This window comes from Dipodomys merriami, unplaced genomic scaffold (genome assembly GCF_024711535.1).
Source record: "Dipodomys merriami isolate MVZ:Mamm:240054 unplaced genomic scaffold, mDipMer1.0.p SCAF_138, whole genome shotgun sequence".
Classification (NCBI taxonomy): Eukaryota; Metazoa; Chordata; class Mammalia; order Rodentia; family Heteromyidae; genus Dipodomys; species Dipodomys merriami.
This window is the reverse complement of record NW_027202693.1, coordinates 1,516,741-1,539,574: the sequence shown is the minus strand read 5'-3', so window position 1 is coordinate 1,539,574 and position 22,834 is coordinate 1,516,741. Positions and strand designations below refer to the sequence as shown.

The 22,834-nt window shown below is 55.0% G+C and overlaps 1 protein-coding gene across 1 annotated transcript in view; it reads left to right on the top strand.

Moving 5' to 3' along the window:
* LOC138825599 (xylosyltransferase 1-like) overlaps positions 1–22,834 on the top strand; it is a 155,115-nt gene that overhangs the window by 75,489 nt on the left and 56,792 nt on the right. The window contains exon 3 of the mRNA XM_070020272.1: positions 10,553–11,063. Within this exon, the coding sequence (XP_069876373.1) occupies positions 10,553–11,063 (511 nt within the window). The remainder of the gene's footprint in view (positions 1–10,552; positions 11,064–22,834) is intronic.

Sequence of the window (22,834 nt, the reverse complement as noted above, 5' to 3'; positions counted from 1 at the left end):
CTTGGAAAGGGGGAAAGGGGCCACCTCTGAAGTAATGGTGTCAGGGAGAAAGTTAGACAGAGGGCTGGCAAACCTGGCCCTCCACTTGCTCTCTATAAATAAAGTTTTATTGGCACAAGCACTGCTCACTCATTTACATGGGACTCCTGATGGCGTTGGCTCTAAGACAAGTTGAGTAATTACAACAGAGATCGAACAGTCTGCAACGCCTAAGATATTTCCCAGCCGGCCCTTTACAAGAATGAACCGTCCTGATTTACAAAGTCCTGCTCCTGGGGCCTAGCTGCTGAGACGCGATCTGAGCGGGCCGGCTCGGGTCCTTGCGCTCAGGGCCGTGCTGGCGTTTGTCTGACCCCAGGGCCTTTCTTTCTGTTTCCGGTCCAGTCCCGAGGACAAGCCGGTAACCCGCAGACCAACGTGGCAGGGGCGTGGTTAACCAGGTATCTGACGGCGTTGGCTTTTCCTCCATACCAGCCGGTTTCCTGAGCCGATGGGTGTGTGAATGACTGCCGCCATCATTAATTTCCCCACCTGTCAGGAACAGCAGCCTCCTCCTCCCTTCTTTATGAGCTCAGGGTCTGTCTGCCACGCGCCTCCCTCCTCATGGAGCCGTGGCTGCTGGATTGGGGCGGTGGAGAGACGGGGCCACACCGTCCCGGCTACAGATCCCACATACACCTGCTGAGGAGAGAGGGGACGGGTAGAGCCCAAAGTCACCCCCCACACAGTCAGCAGGGTGTCCCTACTGCCCAGGGCAAGGGTAGCCGGCACGTAGGGCTGGACCAGAACTCCCCTGGGAGTTGACAGCAGCCGTGGGTGGCTCTAAACTCTGCACCTCAGTTTCCCTACATCTGTAAAGCTAGGACGGGACAGAATTGGATCCTAAGACCAGGATCTGTGAAATGCCCAACACACAGCGGCGCCCCCTAGTAGTGCAGGTAGCCAGCGGCCTGGGTTCAAATCCCCACCCTTCTCCTTCCTTGCTTGCTGCCCGTTGGCAACTCTGTCTGTCTCTATTTAAAGACCTTCAAAACGTGAAGATGGGGTCTCCTTCCGGAGCTCCCCCGGTGGAGTGGGTGTGCTCAGGCCTCTGGCTTGCTGCTTGGTGAGGCCCCAGACCGAAGACAGGCCATCGCTGACCTTCACGGGGTGCTCGGGGCTCAGGCGGGGAGAGGTTCCCAGGAGGATGGAGCCACCCGAGCCGCCGATCGGATCTTTCTCATCCCAAAGCAAAACGTGGACGTCCACTCGATTCTTCTCACTGAGTTGGGCGTGTGTGCATGTGTGCGCGCGCGCAGGTCTGGCCCACCATGCCGCCCCCTCCGTGTGCTTCCCAGTAACTGGCCACCGGCTTCAGAGTTGACGCTGCTGACAGATATTAAAGAGCAATTCACTTATGACAGCTAAACAGCAAAGCATACGGAAAAAGCAAACTGCATTAACATCTGCTCTCTCGGCTCCATCTGCTCGCTCGGCTGGGCCTCGCCTCCAGGGCAGCTCCTCCCTCCTGCCCTCCCTGGCTCTGGATGCCCAGACCCCCCTCGGGTGCAGGGGAGGTGTGGGGTAAGCCTGGATTACAGGCAGTCTGGAGGTAGGGGGTCCTGGAATGGACACTGTTTGGTAGCTGTTTGGTAGCTGTGTGGTTCGGGAGGACCAGTGGCATGTGTGTGCCTCAGTTTCCTCATCTGTGAAATGAGTGAGCAAGGCCCTTGCAGGAGTGGAAGGGTGTGTTGGGTGTACAGGCAACAGTGTCTGCTTGTCCCTTCTCTTTCCAGTATCTTCTATCTTCTTCCTCCTTCTCTCTCTTCTTTCCCTCTCTCTCTCTTCCTGGGTAAGGGATGGAACCTGAGACCTCGTGCGTGGTATGCAAGTGCTCCGCCACTGAGCGACATCCACAGCCCGTTTCCTTTTTGACCTTGAGACAGGATGTGCCTGCAGCCCAAGCTGGCCTCCCATTTGGATCCTCCTACCTCAGCCTCCCGCATAGCTGGGCTTACAGGAATGCACGGCCGTGCCCAGAATTGTTGTCTAGGCTGGCCTTGAACTCTTTTCCATAGTCGGACGCTAAACTGCTCCTTTTGTGCCGATAGTGGGGTGGACACTCCACGACTGGAGCCACACACCCCAGAGCTTGTTCTGAACATGTCTGCTTGTCCTCACTGAGACCCCAGCCGGAGCTGCCCGGGCACCATTTAGTAGTGGGTCTTGGCCGCGGCTGTCCGTCCTGGAGCAGCCCCGTGCCGGCCAAAGCGGCCCTGTCTCCATCTGCCCTGTCCCCTGTCCCCCTCGCACCTGAGCCGAGTGTTGCGTGCAGCCAGCAAGACAAACCACCTGTTGTGATGGTAGTGTCTGGTCGCCTGTCAGGCACCATTTCTAAAAATGTCTTTCTCTTCCTCCCCTGGCCCCTGGCTCCCAGGTGCTGCCCCGGAAACTACTGACACCACATATCTGTGAGCCCCTGGCTGAGGGGGAGGGGCTAGAGAGGAGGTGGGGAGGAAGGGGGAGAGCTGGGTCCTTCTGCCTCAGCTTCCTCACCCATAAAATGGAGGTGCCAACAGCCCTGGCATCCTGGCCGTCATGTTCATTGACTCATTTCACACCAGGGACCCGGATCACTAGTAGGCACACACAAGGGGCAGCTCCTAGCACTGTTGTCATTTTGGAAAGTTGGGGTGGCGGGATCCAGGAAGAGGGGTCTAGCCAGGAATTGAGCCTGTCTGGGGAGAGGAGGGAGGGGGGCAGGCAGGAGAGGCCTGTGCTGCGGGGCATAGTCATGGGATAAAGGGGTGCTGACGGGCCCGTGTCTCCCCGAGAGGGGCGTGGGGTGTGTGGAGGTGAAGATCAACAAGGGCCCGGGACGGGCTGTGGACCGGTCCGTTCTCAAGGCTGAACACCTGAGAAAGGAAAGCTTTAGTTTGCTCCCCACGTAGAGGTTATTTGTATTTGGCTCATTGGTGAGCAAAATCTCTCTCCACGTGGCCAAGAGGACAAAGAAGGGCCAGCCTCTCGGTTCCCACTGGGGCCCGTCCCCCCGGAACTAATGACCTCCCGCCTTAAAGGTTCTACACCTTAAAGGTTCCACGTCTTCCCTCACCGTGGGGATGAAGCCACACCCCGGGCTTAAGATCTAAAAACTACACATATTAACTAGAAATACAGATACGGGCACTGAAGGGTAGAGACCAGAGCCGAGTCCATTGTCTTTAGTTTCTTCAAAGGATGAGTATTATTCATGCCAAAGTCTGCTGTCCGTTAGTTCACACGTCCGTAAGCTCCACTGTATTAGACATTCTTACACTTGAAAAATAAGAACATTTGAGTCCATTTGAGAAAACCGTTTTAACTACGTGCTTATCCCTTTTAGAAGTCTGTCTGGCAGCCAGGGACAGCCCTGGGGTGTAACCTCGGGGCCCTACACCTGCTACACACGCGTCTGTCATTTGAGCAACACCCTCACTCCTTTCTGCTCTGGTTATTTTGAGATAGGGCCTCATCTCCCCCCCTACCCCCCAGGCTAGCCTGGATGGAGCTTGGACGGTAGGTGTGTATCACCATACCATACCTAGCCTGGGGAGGCAAAGGCAGATTTCCCATCCAGAGCAGTGACTGCAGGGAGGGGGGGAGGGGTGTCGTGCACCGTGGTCGCTTGCTGTTACTGAGCAGCAGCCAGGGAGTGTGTTGGGGTTGCTTGACCCCTGGCTGGGAAGGGAGGCCCAGGGTTCTCCCACTGGGTGACATCAAGTTGGGAAGTGACTGTCACCAGACCGTGCGCTCTGAACCCTGGGCCTGCGGGCTGTCCCTCAGCTCTTCAGCTCAAGGTGAGCGCTCTACCCCCTTGAGCCACAGCGCCACTTCCAGTTTTCTGGTGGTTTATTGGAGAGAAGAGTCTCACGGACTTTCCTGCCCGGGCTGGCTTTGAACCGCGATCCTCAGCTCTTGGCCTTCTGAGTAGCTAGGATGACAGGCGTGAGCCACCGGTGCTATTCCTCTAATTCCCCCCAACACCCCTCCACTCTCGCTCTCTGATAGACAGCCGTCCCCGTCACCATGACCAGACGTGCCCACGGCACACAGGAAGCAGAGGACGGCAGGCGGGCCCCGGTGGGAGCTTGGCCAAGGAAGGAATGATGTGCCAAGGCTGGGTGTGCCAAGGCAAACACAGGCCCATAAAGGAGATTTAGGGGAGACGGCACCACGGTCGTTCGTCCTTCTGCGTCGTAAAAGTAATTTATTAGCAGCTGCCAGCAAGGCTCCGTTCTGACCTGGCATGGCGGGCGATTTTAGGAGCTTTCTTCTCCCTCCCGCGCCCCCCCCCCCACTCCACCCCACACAGCCCGAGCTCTGAGATGATATAAATTAATTGGGTTTGTGTGCGCATAGTTGTGTGTCTCCATTTCCTTATTTCTGGCAGCCCTCCTCCTGTCTGTCCGGGCTCCGTGAGCATTCCTGGCCCTCCGGCCGGAGCATCTTCCAGGAGAACAAAGCCTATTGCAGTATGTGGAGGGGGGGTGGCTGGGGGCGAAACTCCAGCAGTGGACGCAGGGGAGAGCAGAGCAGGGTGGCCAGCAGTCCCTCAGCTGGCCCTCTATGCACTGACCGCCCTGGCGCAAAGATCTGGCCCTCAGTGATGGATTCCTCCCCGGGCGGACGTGTCTGCCCCTGAGGGTCATCGTGAAAACACAGTTTCTCTCCGTGTCAGTGGGTGAGTCCGACCCAGCTCCTTAGCGGGCCAGGCTCAGGCTGCTCCCTCCGGGGAAGCGGAGCCCACCCTGTCTGCCCAGGGCCAGCGTGGGTTCCCCGGGGACCATGGGGTCGCTGATGTCACCACGCCTTCAGCACACACCAGGATGAGTGCACGGGGTGAACACGCCAGTGTGGGCCGTGTCTCAGGAGACTGTTCAGTTGGGTGAACCCCGACCTGTTCCTTAAGACCGTTTTCTTTACTCGTGTATTTGTTTGCTAGTTTCTGCCACCAAGCTCATTATGCAGGAAGTCGGGGACCGAGGCAGACGCACCCCATTTCTTGCTGAGAAGGAGCTGTCATCTCCGTTACATGTTTGCAGCCAAAATCTACTGATTTAACGAAAGTCCTGCTACAACGTTGCTCGATTAACGTTAGTCCCGTGCTGTTCATGAGCTCCTCGCTGCCTTGCGTCTGCCATGTGGTATTCTTTGGCCTCCAGCCCCCATACGCTCGCTCTATGAGTATTTGAGCTTAGAAAACAAGATCCCAGAAGTCAGGTGGAGAGGTCCACACCTGTAACCCCAACACTCTGGAAACTGAGGCAGGAGGCTCCTGAGTGTGAGGCTAGCCTGGACTACATAGTAAGACCACCTTAAAAAATAAAGGAAGTGGAGGGGCTGAGAAGGTGGCTCAGTGGTAGAGCGCTCGCCTTGCATGCCTGAGGCCCTGGGTTTGATTCCTCAGCACCACATAAGCAGAAAGAGCCGGAAGTGGCGCTGTGGCTCAAGTGGTAGAGCGCTAGCCTTGAGCTGAAGAGCTGAGGGACAGCGCCCAGGCCCAGAGTTCAGGCCCCACAACCGACAAAATAAATAAGTCAAAAGGGAGGGAGAGAGGAGGGGAGGGGAGGGGAGGGAAAGGGGGGGCACACAATGGGAATCCTGCAGTATTTCTCTTCCGGAGCCTGGCTTAGCTCACTGGGCTGATGTCCCCAGGCCATTGGGGCTGCACCCATTGTCTGGCCTCTTTCTCATGGACAGGGCAGACCTGTGCTGTTGCGTAGACACCGCTCTGGGCCTTTTCCTTCTCTTCGGTGCTACCTCTACCTCCTTGCTCCCCCCCATCTCCACACCAGATTGTAAGCTGCCTTGTAGGTGGGCATGGAAAGACCCAGAAGGTTTGGATCCACATTGTCCCTGGCCCTGGAGGAAGGCCCATGCCCTGGCACCAGCTAGCTGCCACTGGGCTTTTGGCCTAGGACTCCAGCCCAGGCTGCATGGCCTGACCAAGGACAGTGTCATTCATACACAGGCTGGACGCTGGCTAAAGTAGTAGGCACACGTTTAATTAGGAAGTGACTGTTAACCAGAGGGAGATGGAGGGAGAAGGATGTAGCAGGTTTGTCCAGAGGTGGCTGGGCCTTTCCACAGGGAAAGAGGGGAACGTGGGGCTCAGAAGAGCCAGGAAGTGGAAAGTCCCACACAGCAGGAAAGCTGCCTGGGTTTGCTCACCAGTGCTGGTGGATGCCGGCTTTCTACCCGGGCACAGGAAGATGCACCCGCCTTCCGGTGTTGGCTGGAGAGAGCTCATTTGGGGGGCAGCCTTGAGTTTTTCTCAGGCAGGTGCTTCAAGGAGAATCGGGTCACAGACACAAGGCCTTGGGCAGCTAGAAACTGTGCTCCTGTCCTGGTTGAGTCTGGACAGAACTAGGCTGAACTGGTGGAGGAGGAAGAGGCTCAGGGCCCTGCCGGAGTCTGAATGGAGCCCCGTGGTGACCTCTGTCAGTGTCTCTCTCCCTCCTCTCGAAGCCAGTTCAGGGTTCTGGTTCCTGCTGCTTTGTTCCCATTCACATCTGCATGAGCACCCCAGTTCTAGTCTTCTTCCTGTTTTCTTTTTTTCTTTTTGTCAGTCATGGGGCTTGAACTCAGGTCCTAGCTCTATTGCTCCAGGCTAGCACTCTACCACTTAAACCGCAGTGTTATTTCTAGGGGTTTTTTTGGTGGTCAATTGGAGGTAAGAGTCTCATGGATTTTCCTGCCTGGGCTGGCTTTGAACCGGGATCCTCAGAGCTCAGCCTGTGGAGTAGCTAGGATGTCAGCCGTGAGCCACCGGCACCCAGCTGTCTGTGGGTTCTTACTGCACATCGAATTGACATCTCAGAAATGGGACAAGGAGGCTGGGATTCAGTTGTGTCTGGGTAGAAATCCATCCTGAGGTCTCAACATCAGAGACCAGGGGCAAAGGTAGGAATAGACCCAGGCGCAGACAGAAGGGCAGCGGGGTCACGGCCCCCACCACGCTTGGAGCCATGCCATGCCTAGCATCTTCCACCCGATGGGACTGGACGAGGAACGGGCACAAGGTGGAACGGAGATGGAGGACATCATTGTATTTAATTCTTCATCTGGAATAAAAATGGATGGTAGGACAGCTGTGAGGGAAGGCAGCAGCCGAGCAATTAGGGTTTCGGAGCTTGCACGCAAAACATTTGAATGTGCAATTATTGTAATAGGTCCATTAGAATAAAATAAGTCAAAGGGCAGGCATGGGCACAAGCAACCCAAGGTGAGAGAGTTGGATTGGTGGGCAAGAATAAAAGGGGCAGGGCCAGATCATCAAAATAGAGAATTCACAAGCCCCTCCATCTTCTACACAGAGACCATCGGATGAGTTGGGTTGTCATTTTTCCTCTTGTGTTGGGCAGTAGGCCTGTTCCAGAAGTTTCAGATATGATCATGGTCCCCAGAGCACAGGTGAGGTGGCCACTCCACACCGTTAGCCTCCTCGTGTTCCCGATGAGGACTCGGAGAGGGACATGAGCACTTCCCTCCTGTCAGCTCTCCTTGGTCATCTTCACGTCCTTCCCTTGCTCCGCTGATTCCCAAAGCACCAGAGCTTGTCCAAGCCTGGGGCGTGTGATGCTTTGGGGGGGGTCATGTGTTCAGGTGTACTGATGCCTGCTGAGGGTCTGGAAACCTCCCATGGTTGGCTTCTGTGCAGGGACAGGAATGTGGAGAGTGTGGGTGTCTGGATGACGGGTTCCGGAGGAGAGGAGAGTAGAGGAAAGTTCTTTCTTTGCACCTTGGGGTTCAGATGGAGAATTAGGGAGGCAATGAGGTTGCTTCTTGGTGGATGGGCCCGTGTATCAAGTACTTCGTTAAAGAGCGGATATTCTTTTAGGTTATTAAATCTCACAATAGCAACCACATGGAGGACTCCTGGGGGGAGGTTTTGCTGGGTGAAATGAGTCAGGGGAGTATTCATGGCTTACGTTTCTGAAGCAGAAATCATAACACTCAAAGAGCTGAACGGAGGAGGGAGCAGGAGGAGGGGGCAGGAGGAGGGGGCAGGAGGAGGGAGCAGGAGGAGGGGGCAGGAGGAGGGGGCAGGAGGAGGGAGGCTTGGGGAGCTGCTAATCAAAGGGCATCAAGTTGCCGTTGCACAACCACCCTCCTAGTTGGCAGCACTGTAGTAGATACTGAAAACACGGGTTGGCAGGGTAAAGCGCATAAATCAAAATGTTTGATTTTATTTAGAATGATTTTCTTGAAAAGAGTTAGGTGGGAAAATGAGAGAAAGAGAAAGAGCGAAGGGGAGGGGGGAAGGAGGTCCTATGATTAGGAACCAGCGTTGACCTGGAAGTGACAGATATTCTCAGGCCCCCCGGAGGTTGCCTGAAACTCACTGAGACTCTTCTAGAAGCTATTAGGTATCTATGATGTCTTCAGTCCAGAAGACAAGTCCCTTCTTCTGACACCAGAATCGTTCAGTTTCCCTCAGCAGCTGAGGAATATCGGAAGCACTTGGGAGGTGGCAGGGCCACGCTGAGCCCAGCCTTTCCTCCCCTCTGTGCTGGCCTCCCCTGTAGTGGCCTCCCTCCCCCAGCCACACATTGTGCGGCGGGTTGAGATGGATGACGGTGCCATCAAAATACTACGCATTTGCCATTGGCCTTTCTGGGATTGTCAGCTCAGCTTCATTGGCTGTGGCGGATGCAGAGAAATGATGGCCGGGTTTCCCGCATCTCCTTTTGCCTGGTGATGTTTCATCAGAAACTGGTACAGAATGTCCGCCTTCGAAATAGAGAGCTTCTGGACGTTTTCTGCTCAGGGGCCCAACTTGGGAGTGACAACAAGGATTTCGATCTGCACTTGTGCTTGGAGATGGGCCCCTGTGTTAGTCAGGATGAGCTAGGCCGTGCTGCGGTAACAGAGCCCCACCCCCACCCCCACCCCATGTGTGTGGTTTGAAGCAGATTTGAAGGAGATTTCTTGGCCTTTGGTTGCTGTAAGAGGAGGGGAAAAAAATCTGAAATAGATACTGGAAAGGAAAGGAGAAAAGCTGAGTTTTGCTCATGGTTTTGGAGGTGTGAGTCCAGGGTTGGGTGCTGCTTTGGGGCCTGCGGTGAGGCAGTTCAGGCAGTAGAGAAACAGCTCCCTGCCTCCCGGCAATGGGTAGTAGAAACGAGAGAGAGGAGAGAGGCCGGGACTCGACTCACCCTCCCTTTGCAGTACTTCACCCTCCGGGCCTCCCAGCTCCTGTGGCCTTGTGTTCGGTGGTCCCTGCTCCCTGTCCTCTCCCTCTGGAGCTGTGACCCCATGGGCCACTGCCCAGCCTTGACATGGAGTTGAGCTGGAGTCCTCCTCCACCTACGGAAGACCTTTGGCCGTATATAACCTCGTGGCATGACGCAGCCTGTGGTAAAGAAGGGGACAGAGTGGTGGTGTAAATCGTGTTCTCTGCCTCCTATCCTCACCTCAGGATAGGAAGTATTAAGGGCACAATTCTACCCTCCTTTAAAAAAAAATAAATGAAAAGTAACTCTGGGTGCTAGAGGCTCATGCCTGTAATCGTACCCACATGGGAGGGAAAGGTTGGAAGGGTCACAGTTCGGGGCTAGTCTAATTCAAGACCCCATCTCAATTGCTATCTGGATGCAGTAGTATGCACCTGTCATCCTAGCTAAGTGATTAGCGTAATAGGTGGATTGGGATCCAGGCAGGCCTGGGCATACGTGTGAAACTTCTCGTTCTTTCAGACCAAAGCCTCGGGAATGAGTGCCAAGCAGAAAGAAGGGGCATGTTCCAGAAGCTATTGAATGACCAGGGACTCTCCACTGTGGTCAGCAGCTGAACAGGGGGTACAGTGTGGCAGGTCTTGGGGTTTGCCTTCCTCCTGAGCCGTGCAGCCAAGTTCCTTCTGCACAGGCTCTATCAGTTCCCTTCAGGGGAAAAAAAAAAGGCCAAAGCCTCTTTGATTTCCACAGAACCAACAGTGGCTCAGTGCAGTTTCTCTCATGGGCACAGATACATGAGTGTGTCCTAAAAGCAATGGGATGTATATGATATCCTACCAATATTTTCTCCCTTTATAACTTTACCACACTATTTCCAGCCCTCCCATACACCATCACTGCACTGTCTGCTGCCAGTGGGAATCTGGAAGAATATGTCAGCCACCCAGTGGCATGGAGAATTGTAGCTGTCCACTCCTTGGGAGTTTATGAAAGCCTTAGTTTCTGGTAGAAAGTCATCTCGTATGTCCTGATGGAAGTGAGGTCCAAAGAGAAAAGACCTTAGCAAAGGGAAATTCAGACTCCTCAAACTACGGGTCCAGTCATTTTGTCGTTGGTAGAGATTTTCAACTCTAGGCCTTGTACTTGCCACACCCCTCATTCCCTTTGCTTTTTCAGTTTTGTCTTTCAGATCAAGTCTCACTGCCTTTGCTCAGGCTTTATTTTTTGCCTCAGGCCATGATTCTCCTACCTCTGCTTCCTGAGTAGCTGGGATTATAGAGTTGCACCACCTCACCATACTTAGCATGATAGCCCAGTGACGTTTCTCCCCTGTATTTCTTTCTGGTCTTGCGCAGGATGGATACTTGTCTCACCGACCCAAGGAGAAAGTACGCACGGACAGCAACAACGAAAACTCAGTCCCTAAGGACTTTGAGAACGTAGACAACAGCAACTTTGCACCCAGGACTCAAAAGCAGAAGCACCAGCCCGAGTCGGCGAAGAGAGCCCCCGTTCGGCTGAAGGAGCGGCTGCAGAGGAAGCTGGAACTTCAGGACAAAGGACAGGGACATTCGGTCCTGGGGAAAGGCTCCAAGGAGCTGCCACCTCCGGGAAGGAGAGCCGCAGCCAACAGCAGCCAGGCAAAGGATGTGCCCAGACAGCCCCACGCCAGGAAAAGTGGCGGTACCTCTCCCGAGGTCAAATACGACCAGCCACCCAAGTGCGACATCTCGGGCAAAGAGGCCATCTCCGCCCTGTCCCGCGCCAAGTCCAAGCACTGTCGCCAGGAGATCGCAGAGACCTACTGCCGCCACAAGCTGGGCCAGCTGATGCCAGAGAAGGTGACCCGCTTCTGCCCCCTGGAGGGTGAGTGCTGGCCCCTTCCCGGGGGGGGGGGCTACCCCTCTGACCACCACCCCTGCCCCATGTGTGTCCCTGCTCGGAGAATTCCTGCAAGGAAAGTTTTATGAAGTGAAATGCCCTTCTGTGACCCATTCGTGGGCTCCGTGGCTGATGAGTTGGGCTGGTGGGAATGAAGGCTGGGGGCGGTGAGTGGCCCCGCGGCCAGGGGGTGCTTTTTCTCCGCCAGAACTTCAGGCTGAGAAGGGGTGTGAATGTAAGGTACTGTGCTCGCCTGGGGACTGGAGGCCGCTGGGTGCTGACTCGGGGGCCTCTGTGAGCAACTTTCCTGTTTTCATGTTCCCTCCCTCCCTCCCTCCCTTGCTCCCTCCCTCCTTCCTTCTTTCCTCCCTTCCTCCCCCTCCCTCCCTTCCTCTCTTTCTTCCTTCCTCCCTTCCTTCTATCTTTCCTTCCCTCCTTCCCTCCCTCCTTCCTTTCTTTTCCCTCCCTCCCTCTCTTTCTCCTTATTTGCGTCCACATTCCCCGCTTCCTTCCCGCCGGTGCCACACACTGTGGACGGCCTCAAGCCTGCCGGGGCAGGTGTTCTACCACTTGAGTCATAACCCCAGACCTTTTCTCACTTTCAGTCTGTGTATTTTCCACGTAGGGTCAGGGCTGGCCTCCGACCACCCTCCTCTCACCCCTGCCTCTGCTGTAGCCGAGGTGACGGACACACTTCACCATGCCCGGCTGATTGCTTGAGATGGGGTTTTGCTTACTTCCCGCCTAGCTGGCCTCCCGCAGCCCGATAATCGGGGAGTGATGGTTGCTAGTTGGGGAGGAGCTTGATCAGGAAGCTGGGCTGACTGGGGTCAAGTCTCCTGTGTGTGTGTGCTGTGGGACTTGGGACACCTTACTGGACTCCTCTGTGGCTTGGTGTCTCCATTGGCTTTGGGGTGTGAGTTTGCGGGGGTCACTTGGAGGCGCCGGCTGCCCTGGCCACGGCGTACCCTCCAGGGACCCCCGAGCCGGTTAATGGGGTTGGCACTTGTGCCAGGGCCCACACTGCCCCAGCGCCGCGTTCATTTCCTGCATCACAGCCTCCTCCTTTTGCAGTAAATTTACTGTGAATAGACTAATTGCAAAATAACCCTAATTGGGTAGTTATCAATGAGCAACTTCCCGCGGAACAAAACGGCTTACAATTAATAGCATTTAAGCCATAAAGTATTCTTCTACAGAAAGCTAAGATGTAATTACACCCCATAGGGAGAGTCTGCTCCTTTCTGGAAACCCTGACACCCACCCAGGATTCCCTCTGCCTCGGAGGGGTTTCAGCGTCTGCTGGTGGGCCTCTTCCTTGCCTGGGAGAGAGGCCAGGGAGACAGGCTGGAGGGCAGCGTGGGACGCGCGCGTGGACGCACGCCCTGGGACGCCCCAGAAGTTGAGGGCTTTTAAAGAGACAGCCCCCGGGGGATGAAAGTCTGGAAAATTCCGAGGGAGGGAAATGGATTTTTCCACGTGGACTTGTATGAAGAGCTCAACACTGGATTCCCCCGGCCTTCCTTCACGGAGCCTGAGTTCCCGGTAGCACAAGTTGCCATCACGTGTGCGCTCACACGCACACACGCGTGTGCACACACACACATATCCTAGGGCCTCCCCTGGGCCTGTGGTCTCCCCACATCCCTCCCTGGGCTTCCGCCCTGTGCTGTAGGGTATGCGGACATGTTGGATGGAAGGCCAAGGGCAGCCGGAAGTAGAGAGAGGATTTCCGCCCGTAGATCCAGGGCCTCTGCAGAGCAGGTGGAATCCCAGTCCTGCCTTTTCCTAGCTGCGAGGCCCCAACCTCCCACCTCCTCAGCCTCCTCCTCCCACCCCGCTCTGCACGGCCGCTGGCTGGACTGCGGTGCACCGGGGCAGCAGGGACCGGGCTGTGGCCGGTCACAGTGTGGGTGAAGGGGACACACGGGGAGCAGACAGCCTGCTGAGACGGGGTGGCCCTGTGTCCCTGGGGCCCTCTGCACCCCTAGGCTGCGCCCTTCATGCATGGGCTGGTAGCGTCCGGCACCTCCCTTCCCAGTCCCTCACGATGCCCCTCACCACCTGCCCTGGCCGCACCTCTGACTGGATGTTAGCGTACATGGAAGCCCTCCAGGATCACCCCCAGGCACCCCCCCCATCACCCCAAAAGCTTCAGCCACGGGGGCCGTATTGATGGGAGAGGGGTACGCTCCCATCAGCAAGCGCGCTCTGTGCCAACTGCCAGGCAGTGCCCCTCCTCAGCCTGGCACGTGTGCCACGGAGCTCCACCCCATCCCGTGCCCACCAGCTTCCTGGCATTGTTCATCCACAGATCTGAGTACTCAACCACAGACCTAGGTGATCCACTATGAGCTTGGTGCTCAACCACCGACTTAGGCGCTCAGGCACTAAGCTAGGTACCCCCGCCACTGAGCTAGGTACTTAACCACAGAGCTCAGCCAGGAGCTTTGCAGCCTGGAGGAGCCACGGAATTTGGCCGCAGGAACCTTGTGTGGCTCCATCCCCCTGTGTATGGCAGAGATCTGGGCAGCCAGGCCCAGAGGCAGGCTGGTCTCAGTCATCCATCTCTTGCTTGGTGTGGAAATGGCCAGTGGTGGCTTCTCCCTGTTTCTCTGCCTGTGTTTCGTCACCATGGGATATCTGTGTTCATGTAAAAATGATAAAGCAATAATTTTTCATTGTATCCTTCAGTCACCCATGAGAGATTGGATTTAGGTCACAATTTATTACTCCGTGGAATTGAATCCAATTTTTAACACCATGTCAGCCTCCCCGGTATTAGAGCCCTTTAATGGCTGTGAAATTTATACAATGATAAAGTAATTTAAAACATATGTAGGAAGAGCGTCAAGCAAATTGATGTGTATAGAAACCCAGGGTAAAAAAATTGAATAGGAGATAAACACAGAAAATGGGGATTGATTAGAGGAGAGTCGAAACAGTGCTCCCGTTGATAAACTCTTAATGGCAAAATTAGTAAACTAATTTATGCCTCGCAACTTTGAGACGGGTTTATGTAGCCCTAAATCAGGATTGAGGCTCAGCCGCAGAGCACAAATTAATGGCTCACTTCGCTGTGGCTTGCTACAGCCGAGTAGCGGAGAGGCCCAGAGCCTGAGGCCAAGATGCCTGCCTTCAGCCACCAGAGAGGAGAGATGGAGAGAAAGAAGAGGGGTGGGAGAGACAGCAGACCCTTGTCCAGTTTTTAAGCCATACTCAAAAAGCACAGAAGGTATGCTGGCTCTAGTTTTCTTTCATTGTGGTCGTATAACAAAACACTGTTGACCAGGCATGATGGCGCCCATCTGTAATCTCAGCTACTTGGGAAGGATAGACATTCCAGTTCGGGAGACCCCCATCTCAGTGGACAAGCCAGCAACGGTGGTACACACCTTTGGTCGCATTTACATGGGAGGCAGAAGTAAGTGGATTGAGGTCCAAAGCCAGGCCCAGGCAAAAGTGTGAGAACCTACTTGAAAAAGCAGTCAAGCCACGAGAACTAGGAGTACGGACCAAGTGGTAGAGCATCTGCGTAGCAAGCACAAGGCCCTGAGTTCCATCCCTGGTAAGGGAAAAAAAAGAAAACTTTTAGAATAATTCCATTGCATCGTATGGGCGTGAACATTTAGGATCGGTTAATCAAAAATTAGAAAATTCAGAAGCTCACCTCCACCCGTTGGTCCACTGGGAGACATGACCACCAAGGGTGTGGTTTTTGTTGGGTCCCTCGATCTAGTGTGCAGGAAAACAGATTGGCTTTGTGATCATCGTTATAAATCGTATGAAACGGACAGACGAAATGACAGCATCTGGTATAGGGTGAGGATTCCAGTGCTGCGTGAGGCTGGTTTCCCTTGGGTCTGAGATGCATCTGGAGGGCTGGCCTGGTAGTGCCAACTTGGTTCAGGACATTATGAGCAATGTGGCGGGGACTGTTGCTTTCAGAGCCTGGGCCTCAAAGGACAATTCACCTGGTTATCTGCCCCAGCCCTTGCGTTGTGTGCCGTGGACACAGGAACATGCTCTCCAGTGCACAGAGTGCTATCAAAGGATTTAGAAGGCGCCCTGGAGAGGACAGGTGGCTGCTGCATAACGCGCTTGTAGAGCAGCGGAACTTCCGGTGAACCCATGGAGCTCCAGACCTCATTTGTGCATCTGGAAGGCACGGAGGTTCCTGGAGTTGGGGAGGGGGCTCTACACTGGGGTTCTCTGGCTCCTTGGTCAGGAGCCTCCTGAATTTGAAGTGGGGTAACATCCTGACCCCTGGTGTCCTCGGGAGCCTGCCTGTGGCACCAGGGGCGTGCGCATAGCCTCCATGAACTTCACTTCCTTCATCTGTGAATCGGGCTAACAAACAGTAGCACACAGGAGTGCCTTGCAGTACCAATCTTCCTATCATGGCCCTCCTCCCTCTACCAAACGTCCTATCACGGTCCTGCTCCTTCGCTTGCCCCGCCCTCCTGGGAGCTCAGGTTGAATGATCAGTTCCCATGTCTCATCCAGCATGGCGACTCAGCCCTGCATTCAACTATCCTCCACCAGTGCCCTTCTCCCATGGATATGTGCGTGCACACACGCATTCACACACACACACACACACACACACACAAACACACACACACACACACACACACACACACACACACACACACACACACACACACACACACACACACACACACACAGTGTAGGGCTTGCTCTCCTAGCTCAACTTCTTACACCTGCCTCTGTCCTGGTAGTGTTCTTACAGTCTTCAGTGAACTCTGGCCCATGGGCTTCATGGTGGTCTGCTCCCCCTCCAGACCCCCCTCCCACCCCACCCCTCCTTGCCCCACAGCTCACTGGACCACTTTCCTTCTCCACGCTGCCCCTCCCTCACCCCCACCCCCGCCTCCTGCAGCCCCTTTTCTCTCCACAGAGAAAACGCAAGCCGCAGCAAAGCCTTTCCCATGCACGCACCGTTGTCCCTGCCCAGGCCCTGTGCTCATGCCTGTCCTCCAAGCTCCTGTTGTTTCTCTGATCTGGGCTCAATTCAGGATGCCTCTGCCTTTCTTCTTCAGAGCTGCTTGGTAACTACTGTGTGGTAGAACAGCCATCAATTCAACATCTTCTTAGATCCAAGCTAGACTCGGCCAAACAGGAGGGCAGATCCTGCCTTCTCTTTTAAAGACTTAGCCCATTCAGAACAAGGCGGATACCCTGGCGGATGCTGGGGTTGATGGACGGATGCACAGATGGATGATGAGAGGATGGATAGATAGGAGAATGGATGGATGGATGGATGGTGATGGGCTGATGGGTGTATGGATATAAATATTGGAGAGAGATAGTTGGACTGCAGCTCATTATATGAAACCTCACAGCCAGGTGTGGTAGAGCATGCTTATAATCCCAGCTAGTCATAAAGCCTATGTGGGAGATTTTGGTTTGAGGCTACCCTGGGCAACATTAGTAAGACCCTATCTCACAAATAGACTAAAGCAAAAAGGGCTGGGTAGGGGGTGTGGTTTAAGTGGTAAAGTGTGTTCCTCACAAGCGTAAAGCCCTGAGTTCAATCCCCAGTACTGCCAAGAAAACTTCAGCCTGTGCCCAGATCCATCCTGCCCGCTGACAGGTGAAACGTGCCAGACATGTGCCCCATACGACACCGGGGACCTTGGCCTCTGAGCCGGAGCTCTACAAGGCTGAGTTGACAAGAAGGATCACCGCTGTCTTTGACGGAGGTGAGGACTCAGAGCAGACAGACCGGGCAGTGATGCCGGAGGGGGCCACCGCAGAGCCCCCCGGGCATGGTTCTACACTGCATGCAGCACGCAGGAGGGGACCCCAGGGGTTCCAGATGGTCCCTTCCCAGCGCTGGTGAGACGCGCCGATCGCAGCCGTCCCCAGCTTCTAATTACCGCTCTGCGCCTGGCAGGAAGAAAGAGACCTTTGGCAGGGACACACTTCGCAGCTAATCTGCAACCCAGCGCGGCCGGCCTTAATTACATGTGTGCTTCCTGGAGCCACGAGAAAGGTTCTGGAAAACAGATCCACTGCCTGTCAGGACAGAGGACGCTGGTCTCCCACCTCAGCGCAACTGGTGTCTTCAGCCTCGACCCCTAGCTGAGCATGGGGTGGGAGTGGGGCAGGGAGGGAAAGCAGGGCTTTCCACCGAGGAGGCCAGTGAGAGGTGGGAAAAGTCCATGTGGGGGGAAAAAGAGAGAGAGAAATAGTAATTTCTCTGCTAAGTCTTTGAAATTCTTCCCAGTCTGAGAATGGGGGTGGGGGGGACACTGAAAAGCACAGAGCTGACTCCTGATAATGATAACAATGATGACGACGACGATGACGATGATGATGATGATGATGATGATGACGATGATGACAATGATGATGATAGCGTCATCCGTGGACATTAGTTTGTGTTCCATTATTTCCACCTTAGGTGCATTGTTTCAGATGCACGTGGTTTATCGCCAAACCCGAATCTTCTGCACTCCAAATAACATTCACCTGACATTCTTCTCCATCTTCTTTTTGTATGGAAAAGCCATTTAAATGCTGCTGATTCATATGCCAGGAGACTCACGGCCTGTAATCTTAGCTACTCGGGAGGCTAAGAAAGGAAGGCCTGCGGTTCGAGGCCAGTCCATGGCAAAAAGCTCACGAGACCTTTTCTAGCCCCTATCTGGGCGAGGTGGTACACGCTTTGTGTTTCGGTTTCCTGGGAGGCAGAAAAATCCCTGAAGTTCCATCACCACAGAGGGAGCCGTGGGGTGACGGGTGTGTGTGATCCTGGCAGAGATGAGAAGTTTACAGGAGACAGATCGTGGCTCTCAGGTACACCCCTGGCACACCTGGATGAGGACAGAGACTCTGGCTCAAGCATAACCAGCAAAACGCAGGACCAGAGGCGTGGCTCAGCAACACAGCAGCCCCCCTAAGTGCCACCAAACACACTTTTAAACACTGCCAATTCCCACATCTGATTTCTTCCAGGAGTTTCAGAATCCTGCACACCATTGCTTGGTAGATATTATGGGGTGCATTTCCCCACCCCACCCCTCAAAGATTTTTGCAGAGGAGCGAATTAACATGAGGTCAGGAGAGCGAGTGGATTGCAATGCTAAGAAAGCCTCTGTGGAACTCTCCATTCAGCCGCCGGAATGCACCCCGTCCACCAGCGACTTGGCCGAACACCGATGTCCTCCTCACATGCAGAAGAATCGTGCGAGGCCCTGAGCACGGGCCCGCCAAGGGCAGCGTGGACCACTACAGATATCCACCCGTGTGACCTTGGCCTCTGGGAGCCCCATTTGTAAACAGACTGTGGTACCTATCTTCACAGGCCGATGGAAGAACTGGAGGGGGGTGGGAAGACCTGGTTCGGCACTGCGGTTAGCACATAGTAGGTCTTTAAGAAACAGGAAAAGAAGAAGCCATATGGCAGCTCTGTCATCTTGTCTGAGACCAGGGGCTTTCTTGTCTCCCCTTGAGAGCCACGTTTAATTCCAGCCCCAAGCTGGATTGAAATCAGCAAGAGGACCGTCCGATTTCTCCCCGCCACCCCCACCGCCAACCCCAGGAAGTTTCCCTATTTCCTCATCATGAGAGATCATTACAATAACCAGAGGACAAATGGCACCAGATTAATAAAAATGTAGATCCAGTGATCCTCCGTTACCTACGTTGGCTCGTTGGCTCGATTGCAATTGAGGAGTACATTGATTAATCTGCCAGCAAAGCATTACGGTCGTATCCATTACAGCAGCGTTCTCTATGGTTTATTGCCGTAGGCCGGCGTGGCGAGCACGGCCCGGGAGACGGACGTGTTCTCTGCGGGCTCAGCAATCGCACACTGGGGATACACGCCGAAGACGCTGGGCTCGCGGGGCGGGCCGTGGAACGGAGCCGCGGCTCAGGGGAGGAGGGGAGGTGCCAGTTACTGTCTCTGTCCTCACCCAGGGCTCCGTTCACCAGAACCCCACGTGGAGGTTGCCCAAGGGCTGACGTGACGTAACAAGCCGCTTGCTGGTTTTACTCCAATGGTGGTGTTGCTCTCAACCCTGCCTCGCAGCCACGGGTGTGATTGATTCCTCTTGTGCTTATTTACCCATCCGGCTTACTAATTCCACAGGCACTTACTCATTATTTCTGGGCAGGCGGGGGACGGCCCTGCAGAGGTTGGCATCTGGGGACTTCGAGGCTCACAGGTGGGAAGAGCTGGTGGGCACGAGTGAGCGTGCGTGGTGTGCGTGGATTCTGGGCACACGTGGACAGAGGTCTCTGCCCCGGGCACCACTGGCACGGGAATGGAAACATCTGGAGCTGGCAGCGGGGTTGAACTGGGCGCAGGAGGCCGGCGCTCGCCCTTCTGATCTAGACTCCCGCTCACAAGCGCTGAGTTAGTGGTCATTCCTTTCCTCATTTGTAAGACGCGGGGCTCACAGTGTCCACCTAACGGTTGGAACAGGTGCACAGAGACGGGGGTGCCGCTCACCGGATGGGTCCCGGATCAGTGGGGCTCGCGTGTGTAGCCCCTCCATGTGGAAGGGTCATCCGTGGTCATTAGCATGTTTGCTGGACCCACAGGGAGTTAGAACTTAGGGAGAGCAGGAGCCCTATGACAAATGTTGTCTGCACCCCCTACCCACCCGCCCCCCTTCCCCAGTCAGCCTGGGCTGTTCCAGTGTGTGTGTGTGTGTGTGTGTGTGTGTGAGAGAGAGAGAGAGAGAGAGAGAGAGAGAGAGAGAGAGAGAGAGAGAGAGAGAGAGAGAGAGAGAGAGAGAGAGAGAGAGATTAATTGGAGATGAGGCTCACAGGCTTACCTACCTGGGCTGATTTCAAACCTCGATCCTCAGATCTCAGCTTCCCATGCAGCTAGGATTAAAGGCGTGAGCCACAGGTACCAGGTTATTTCCATGATTTTTGAAGTCAGAAGCCTGAATTTTTAGCTGAAATCTCTCCATCACGCTGACAACTATTTTAATGGAAAACAAAAAAGAGCAGAACAGAGCAAATTTGAAAAGCTGATCTGTGCGCTGGGCGAGCCTGGGGACAGGAGGCCTTGAGCTCTGCTTTGAAGCAAGGTCTGTCTGTGGGCTAGCCTGGTTGCATGGCGTGTGTGTGTGTGTGTGTGTGTGTGTGTGTGTGTGTGTGTGTGTGTGTGTGTGTGTGTCAGGGACCGGCTGCTCTGCTGTCCCCAGTTCCTTCTGCCCCAGCCCCCCCCCACTGTGGCCAGTGTGTCACTCCCTGCTCCCTAGCAGGAGGGTCAGACCCTCTCCTTGATGGTCACCTGTCTCCTGGGTCTGGGGACCTGGGGACAAGCGGCCTTGTGGCTTCCTTGGACTGGAGAAGCATAGAATGGTCCAGATAAGCTGCTTGCCCATTTTGTCCTTCGGAGTTGGGAGAGGCAGTTGGAAAGTTCTAGTGCCTTGGTCCTCACCCCATTCAGGGTCAACTTGCAGGCCACAGGTGGGGAGGGAGCCCGTGGAGGGCAGACGGAGCACACGGACCCGGGAGTCCTGATGGACCGGGAGTCCTGATGGAGTCGATGACGGGGCGCGTGGGAGAGGCATAGGAGAACTCGCTGCAGCACAGGGCAGGGCTGAGCAGGACGGAAGGAAGCCACCAGCACGAGTGGCTCTGGCCGAGTCGTGCTGTGTGTGAGATCACAGGCCACGGATGGCAGAGTTCTTGCTCATTCGTGGCTTAACCACGGCCCCATGCAGCCACCCCGGCCGGCACACAGCTGGGGCCTGCCCAAAGAAGCGGGAGGGCAGCCAGCCCAAATCGGCGCGTGCCAGGGAGGACCGCGGATCTGCTGCTGCTCCCCGCAGGACCGCAGGAAGGCCTCCCACCCATGTTAAGACTGGTTATTCCCGCGTAGAAAGGCACACACGGTGCCAGGGGTCCCAGCGCCAGCCTTCGCAGCCAAACACGCGTGACTCTGAGCTCCGGCTCTGGCCCTGGCTAGCTGTATGGCCTGAAACGAATCTCTCAACCTCTCTGAATCATGATTTTCTTGTCCCTACAATGAATCTTATTCAGCCCAGAGATTTTGGAGGGACCAAACGGTCAAGCAATGCTTCAGACTGTGCCAGGAAGGGAGGGTGGCATGTACTCAATAAATGTCAGTCATCTATAAGTGATGGGCATCTTTACTGTCAGGAGGTGCAGAGTAGATGGGAAGAAGGGAAGACATGGAGTCTCGTCCAATCAGAAGCCTCAGTAGTGAGGACATGGGGTTCTGAGTCACCCATTGGCTGTTGGAGACAGGAAGTTTTCTAAGCCACAGTGAGCCCCTCCCCTCGTCTCCAGTCTTCATCACCATCCTGCGCTCATTGTGTATGCACCAGCCAGTGTTGGAGGTGACACCTTATTAAAACGAGGTTTGTCTGCTACCAGGCAAGTCACAATGAAGTCAGGAATTAAGATATAGCTTCCCTGCATGGTCTAATTGGATTACAAGGATCATCAGAATGCTGGCTTGACGGTGAAATGTGCGGAGGATTATTCAGTGATGACTTTCTTCTGTCCTCCTTCGCTGGCCCATCAATCAGGAGCAGCTTTAGACCAGGAACGTCCCAGCGGATCAGGCTGCCCTTCTCACTTCCAGTTGGGTTTGCGGGGAGCCCCCGGGGGAGCAGGGGAGCTGGAGACAGTTCAGTGTCTGGGTGTGCCAGCCACCCTGTCTACACCTGTGTCACCAGGCTGGGATCCTGATCTGAAGGCAAAACAACCTGTTTGGGGTCCCACAGGCATCTTCTCAGTCCCACAAAGAGCCCACCATCTTCCAGTCTCTCTGGTCCCCTGTGCTTTCTCTTCTGATGAATAACTTCCCCATCCTCCACGTGGCTCGAACCAGGTCCCCAGGAGTCAGTTCAAACCTTAACTCTCTCCCCTACCCAGCTCCTCCCACCCAGCTCCCAGCCGGCCTCCCTCCCTCCCCACAAGACTTCTCACGCTTCTCCCTTACAGTTGCTCCCAACTTGTCCTCCTCCCGCCTCTATTTCTGCCCCACAACAAAAACATGGCTTTCTCTCCTGCTGCTGAAAACTCCTCTACCACAAAACCTGTCAACAGATTGCAACCTGCCTCTCATCTACCTTCTTGGGCCCAAGCAGACAGTGCTAATCAATCACTGCATTGCTTCCTGCTGAGCCGAGTGTGGACTGAGCATCGCTGAGTTCATTGGATTGGCAAGCCATTGAACCTCTCAGAATTCTGGGTTAGGTGTCCTGTCCCTACTCCTCCATCTCTCCCATAGAGTTCACATCCCAACAAATCCCCAAATTTGAGCATTTTTGTCTCCTACCAGACACCCCCCCCTCCCCCGCCTCATCATCCTGCTGCCATTTTGCCAAGTGCGGCTTTGCTCTGACATGGCTGGTTTACACGTCTCCTGCCCATGGGTGTTTCTCAGCCCCTTCGATGGGGCAGGAGGACAAAGCTTGGGTCTAGTCCACCCCCAGCACCAGCCACAAGTGTCAGTGCTGAGGATCTGTGTCCTGCCAGTGATGTGCGGCTGAGTTACTTGAACGCTTGCCTGTAACAACACCGGACTAGGCACTGCACATGCGTCAGCTCCACACACACCACACCTCTACTGGGTGGCATGGCTTCTTCCCACTCCAAGCTCTTCCGTGGGACTTCACCACTGTCAGTCCCGCAGGTGATCCGTTGCCGTGTGAACCGTGAGCCACATCCCCACCTGTCCATCCGGGTCGGGTCACCTCTAAACCCGCTACCTGAGGCCGGTCCCCAGCCGC